Source organism: Atta cephalotes (assembly GCF_000143395.1).
Source record: "Atta cephalotes unplaced genomic scaffold scaffold00013, whole genome shotgun sequence".
Classification (NCBI taxonomy): Eukaryota; Metazoa; Arthropoda; class Insecta; order Hymenoptera; family Formicidae; genus Atta; species Atta cephalotes.
In genome coordinates, this window is record NW_012130077.1 from 5,131,139 (window position 1) to 5,137,327 (window position 6,189).

The window sequence follows — 6,189 nt, forward strand, 5'->3', positions numbered from 1 at the left end:
TCGATTGTATACACTCTGATTCAACATCGATGCAAAAGGAGGAAAATATTGATCATAAATCGGGATTGATATATTGATTTTATTAATAAATAAGAATCGGAGGGTATGCATTTTGTATAGAAAATTGGCCATACTCTTGTTAACAGAAATATTGAATGCCTGCGCGGCCCGTTAGAATCGATTGGGTCTAGAAAAGGGCGTACAATGAAGTGTCAACCTACGAACCTACCAACGAAAATACATATGTATGATATCTACGATCATCAACGATCGTGTGACTAACAATTTAATTGGGGGAGATGCATGGCCACGCCGAAACGTATAAAGCCGCCTCTACATAACACACAGAATGCAGGTCGCAGGTCGCAACTGAAACATATTTCAGATTATAGATTGCAAGTTGCAATACGTAGGATGCAGGACGCGAAAATTGAAGTTCATCCAACTTCCTGCGTTCTATGTCCTGTAGCCTATTATTAATTAAAATACATTAAATTAGTTACTAGTCTTGTGACGCTCGTTCTGTGTGATATATAAGATCTAGCTTTATAGGTTGCAGGACGTAGAACGCAGTAAAGTTAGATAAACTTTAACTTCGCGTCCTGCATCCTGCATTCTGTATCCCGCAACCGGAAATACGTCACGCTGTATCTATTTGCGATCTGCGATCCACGTTCTACGTAAATAGAACGGTTTAAATCAATCTTGCCTTATCTTCACGATGCACAATTGTCACGACCACGCGATCATAAATGGTCGTAATCGCGGAGAATATAACAAAAATTAACGAATATAACAATTATGCGGAATGCTTGAATCAAACGATAAACGAGAAAAGTCAATTCGCGTGTATTACATTATACAGGGTCCCTAAATCATCTGAGAATCGCTGTCAAGAGACAACGTAATAACGGTGAGATATACCCTGTACGTATAATCGTATGATGTATTTTTCTTTAAACAAACATTTTTTTGAATGTAAAATGATAATTTACGAGGGGAATTCAGTTCATCTCTTTCAATGCGGAAAATTCTTTTTTAATGCAACCGCACAAAGCATTGGGAAAAAGAAATCTATCATTAGGAAGAAGATATATTTAAGTATAGGAGAAAATGAATCACACAATCTCCCGTAAGTCATGAGAAACGCTTCTGGTAACACAAAGTCACGCGATCGATTCGTTATAATTTTTCGTTTTTAGCATCTATCGTAGAAACAGAATTGTGCAAATAACGTGAACGTCTGCAACTGGATGTGACATCCCCTGAGTGATGTATAATTATTTTCTTTTTGTTTTCTTTAATAATTTAGAATCCTTGTTCTTGTGTCGTAATTTCCAACTCACAGCCACGCATATAGCACCCCCGCCGTTTCTCCCGTTTCTTCATCATCGTCGTCATCGTCGTCATCGTCTGAAAATCCCATAAATTTGGCACAAATTCGTGATACCAGGGTTCTTTGATCACTGAATCTTCTCGCGACGAATCGTAGAAAAGGAAGTCGATCTTATTCGGACCTCGACCAGCATCTTTTCACTTTCGAGGGCGTCCTTTTCTTAGACACTATTCTTCACAAAGCGCGAGAGATCATAATATAAGAGCTACGCCAGGTACCTATTTCGCGTATTAATATACAGTTTGACCTTAGATCAAGTTCTTGTAACTTCGCTAAATTCTTGCCAGAGATCGACGCCAATTGTCGTCTATGATTGCCAAAATATCCGGCGATATCGTCACGGGATTGTCCGTGTAAATGAAACGGTCTCTTCGTTTTCCACGTGTTGTTATTGAAATGGCAATGTCTTCGCTAAGCTCCGTTCGACGAAAATAAGAACATCTTGCATCGTATCCTCGTACTGCTTGCGTAACATTTTGCAGAACGAAGAGGCAACAAGATGCTGGAAAATCCGCTCTTCGATTCTTACCTCTTTTAGATTTAGACCTCGATTGCTACTCTACGTTGCTAGGAGCCGTATTATCGCATGCCCTAAAAGAAGAAGATTAAAGTTTTGAATCATAAGAGGTTCAATTGAGGAAAAATATTTTAAAGAAAATATTTTGTCTTTTAAAAAAAGACAAAATAAAAATAGAAAGCAAAATAGAAAGATAAAGCGATCAGTTATGTACACTTTAACATTTAGGTAATTCAATTCTTGAGTTGGTGAGATGATATTGAAAAAGATTCAACAAAGTTCAAAAATCATTCTCTAAATAAATTTTCGTCGAAAAGAAATAATCTTCAAATTCTACGAGAGATCTATCGTTGAATTGGAGCGCTTCACGTTCTCTAATTATTCTAATGTCTTTGATTTTTCATAAGAATTACATCTGAGAAATGTCTATCTCGCTGGAGAAGGAGAAAATATTCTCAACGATTCGAAAAGTATTGGGAAATCTAGCTTTAAATTTACCTTCAACAAAAAAGCGGCGCCTCTGGTTGGTTCCACCAGTGGGCAGCCAGGAGTAGATAGAGCTCCTGATCCTGGACGGTGTAACCAGGTGGCGGCTGAGAGGGCAGAGGTGGCGGGATAGGCGGCAGCAGGGAATAGGACGGTGGCGGCGGCGACGGGGATAGGGATTGTGAGAACGTTGTCGTCGAGAGCGGCGTCGGCGGCGTCGCGGTGACCGCTGCTGGAGGCTCGTCTTTAGCCGGAGATCAAAGCGCACAGTCAAACATCGCCAGCGACCGTGTGATCACATCGTCCTGTAGTCAAGTTCACATCAACTGAGAACCATTTGTATATTTTTTCCTTCCAAAAGTTCAGAACTTAGCGCGACTTGCCCGAAATATCATTCCGCTAACAAAAGCACTGAACAAACTACAAACAAGCTCGCGCAAGCTCCATAAACATCGATTAATCTTCGGTGTCCTTATTTTTGTTTCTTGCATTCGTGCCTCACGTGCACTGTGAGTTCACGTGCATTTATTGTTAGAGCAAAATTCGTATTACGTTCCTGTACTCGTGTAGAGAGTCGATATTCATAATCAGTTCTTATTTTAAGACTGCCTTAAATGTCTTATGCTAATATGGCTTCGTGATTATATTGCTTAGTATCTTAAATATAAGAATCAACTATGATAATACTGGCCGATGTACCGAATATAGAATCGAATACGAAAAATTAGAAATTACAAATATTTTACGAAAAAGTTTCTTGACGACATAGGTATTGATATTAATAAAAATATCTCTACAGAGATATGTATTTAGTCTTTAATATCGAATGATTCTATCAAATTAATTCTCAAGACACTATAAATGGATAATAAAATCATATTTCTCAGTGAAATATAAAATCTATTATTTCTATAGAAATACGTAATAATTATCACGATGTATAACATGAAAAATTACGAGCTCATTCAAAAAGAGGGAATTGTTCCAAATCTGGTTGAACTGCGAGTTAAAACTAGTTGAAAGAACACTCAGCAGATCTGGGACATTTTGTATATACGTCTCGGACTTTACATTCATTTACGAAAGGGAGTGCATACAGAGTGTCCTAAGTTCACTATATTTTCTTCTATTCAGACTTTAATTAAACTGAGATTATCATTATAGTCTGATTCATCAATATGGAAGCGTATGTGACACGCAGATAGAAAAAGCATTAAAGAAAAGTCAGTTGTACATCAATCACAAATGAAAGCGACGATAGGGCCCTGTATACTTTCCATCTACTTGATTGCTCGTAGTTTCATGGTCAGACATACCTTCAAACAACTCTCGATAAATTCCTCGATCGTGATAACACCGTCCTGGTTGAGATCGAGTTTCTTGAAGACCCTGTCCAGCTGTTCTCTCGCCTTCCTTTCCTCTTCGGCATGATGTCGTCTGCCCATGAGCTCGTGGACTGCTGTCACAACTTCACCCAATTCACCCCTAGTGATGCAACCATCGCCATTTATGTCATATAGCTTAAAGGTCCACCTCAGTTTCTCATAAATGCTACCCCGCAGTAGGGTCGACAGCGTCACGAGAAGGTCCTGCAATCCCCGGAATTATCTAAATCGCGCGCGATTTTAATACGAAATGCGGTGGAATGACAGTGCTTCTCGAGTGTCCGAGCATGTAGATTTCATGAAAATTCAAATGAAATTTTACAATTTGATGGATAATGAGAAATAATTCGGATATAAATGAATATTAAAAAACTAAGAGATACTAGCGAAGCAGAAAAAAATGTTAATCAATATCTCAAACGAAGCGTAAAGAAATTCGTAAGGAAATTTTCAAAGGAAAATTTTGAAGTCTCACATTCATATTTTAAGTTAACTCGGAAATTCTTTGTCCAATTCTTTGTCCATTCTTTGTCCAAAATTCAGCTCAATCAAAAAATTTCTTTCTGAACTTAAATTGTAAATTGTTTATACATGTCTATTTTCATTAACAACCCTAGCCCTTTCGGAAATTTAACATGACAGGTCCAACATGACACGACTATAGTTCACAAAGTACTGATTGAGGACGTTTGAATCATCAATATTGCTTACCAATCTATATCTAGCAACTATAGTCACTCATAGGTGCACATTAAAAACAAAACCTGCAATTATACAAAAAAAGAATCTTTCTCATCTATATAATACGAAACATTGACAAGGGAAATTAGTCAAAATAGTGCCCGGGTATGTCCGAGTTTATGTCTCACGTGAGTTGACACCGCGTTGACCCATTGAAAGCTTTAATACTGTGTGCGATGCTCGGCATCAAGCTGCCTTTGCGGTAGTAATAAATTTTCTGTATACGCGAATGATCATGCAACATTCGCATGGAATGACGGATGATCAGCGAGCTCCGTGAGATAGCTTCGTAGGCGCATTTGCCTCTGTATTCGATACATACCAGTGTATCCCGCATTTACCGTAAAAACGATTAATTATTCATCCGATAAACGATCCGATCAATTGGCGGTAGTCCCGACTCCAATCGACGACCAGGCCGTTCGCGTGCCAGGTTATTATCGCGAAACGCGGATGTGCATCGCCCGCCCGCATAAATGCATCAGTATTTGCCTTCCGTTTGTCGTATAACGCCGAAATTTCCCATCAAGATTCATCGCGCTCGCGTTTCATCCGCCCGTCAATGTCAATTCGAGAACTACATATCGCAGAAATCGCGGCATAAAATACATAGTAAATTAAGCTTGGCTTGAACCAAATATGAGCAAAATTAAATTAAATCCGAGTATAGCACACGATAATAATGCATTAAATTAAAAATTAATGTATGAATTGTTTCACGTATAATCAAGTAGAATGTTCATTTATTATTTCGACTCGGAAATTTATTATTATTGTGTAATTAATTGTTAATTTGAATAAATAATTTCTTTAACTAAAATATATGCTCTTTTTATTATACTTTTTACATTAACAGAAAAAAATATTATAATTACTATAATTTAACTATAATTTATAATCATTTTTTATGTTAATAAGATTGAAATGAAGGAAAAATATTTATTATCGAAGTCTGTCTGAAACTATCTAACGGTAGCATTTCGGTTTTCCGGAAATTATCGCAGGATAAATCTAGGTTAAGTCTAAAACTTTAAATAGGACCATATAAGTTGAACAGGATAAATCTATATATAAAAATTTATCACAGGGTTTGATCATAAAAATTTTAATTCATATCTCCAATAACCTTTTAATATACAAACGAATGACTCATAATTTGTGACATTTCCTTATTTTTCCCGTAAGTGATATTTAAAAAAGGTTTAAATAAAAGTTGTTTATTTTTAAATTTATTATTGGATAAATTAAAAAACAAATAATTCATCGGTATGCTTCTCGCTGATAAAGTGAATGGCAAGGTTCACGAAACGTCAGCATTAATAATGGATCATAACACGGCGATAACTCGCAAAATCTCTGTCATCTTTAAAACATAAGTTTTGCTTACATCTTTTATTTACATTATATGTACAATATCTCAAACGAAGCGTTCGTAAAGGAAATTTTCGAAGAAAAATTTTGTTAGTTTTGAAATCTCAAATTCATATTTTAAGTTAACTCGGAACATGTGTGTATATATATTTTATATATATATATATATATATATATATATATATATATATAGAAGAAAAGTAAAATAATACACANATATAGTACTACTATTACTTTAATTTAACTAACCTAAATATAACTAAAGTTAGTAGTAACGTACGGTTAAACGTTAA

At 36.2% G+C, this 6,189-nt stretch overlaps 1 protein-coding gene across 1 annotated transcript in view; it reads right to left on the reverse strand.

Annotated features, from left to right (window-relative positions):
- Positions 1-2,413: 2,413 nt before the first annotated feature.
- LOC105617719 (Kv channel-interacting protein 1-like) overlaps positions 2,414-6,189 on the reverse strand; it is a 5,027-nt gene continuing 1,251 nt past the window's right edge. The window contains exons 4-5 of the mRNA XM_012199272.1: positions 3,716-3,988; positions 2,414-2,638 (exon numbers count right to left, since the gene is read on the reverse strand). Of these exons, the coding sequence (XP_012054662.1) occupies positions 2,414-2,638; positions 3,716-3,988 (498 nt within the window). The remainder of the gene's footprint in view (positions 2,639-3,715; positions 3,989-6,189) is intronic.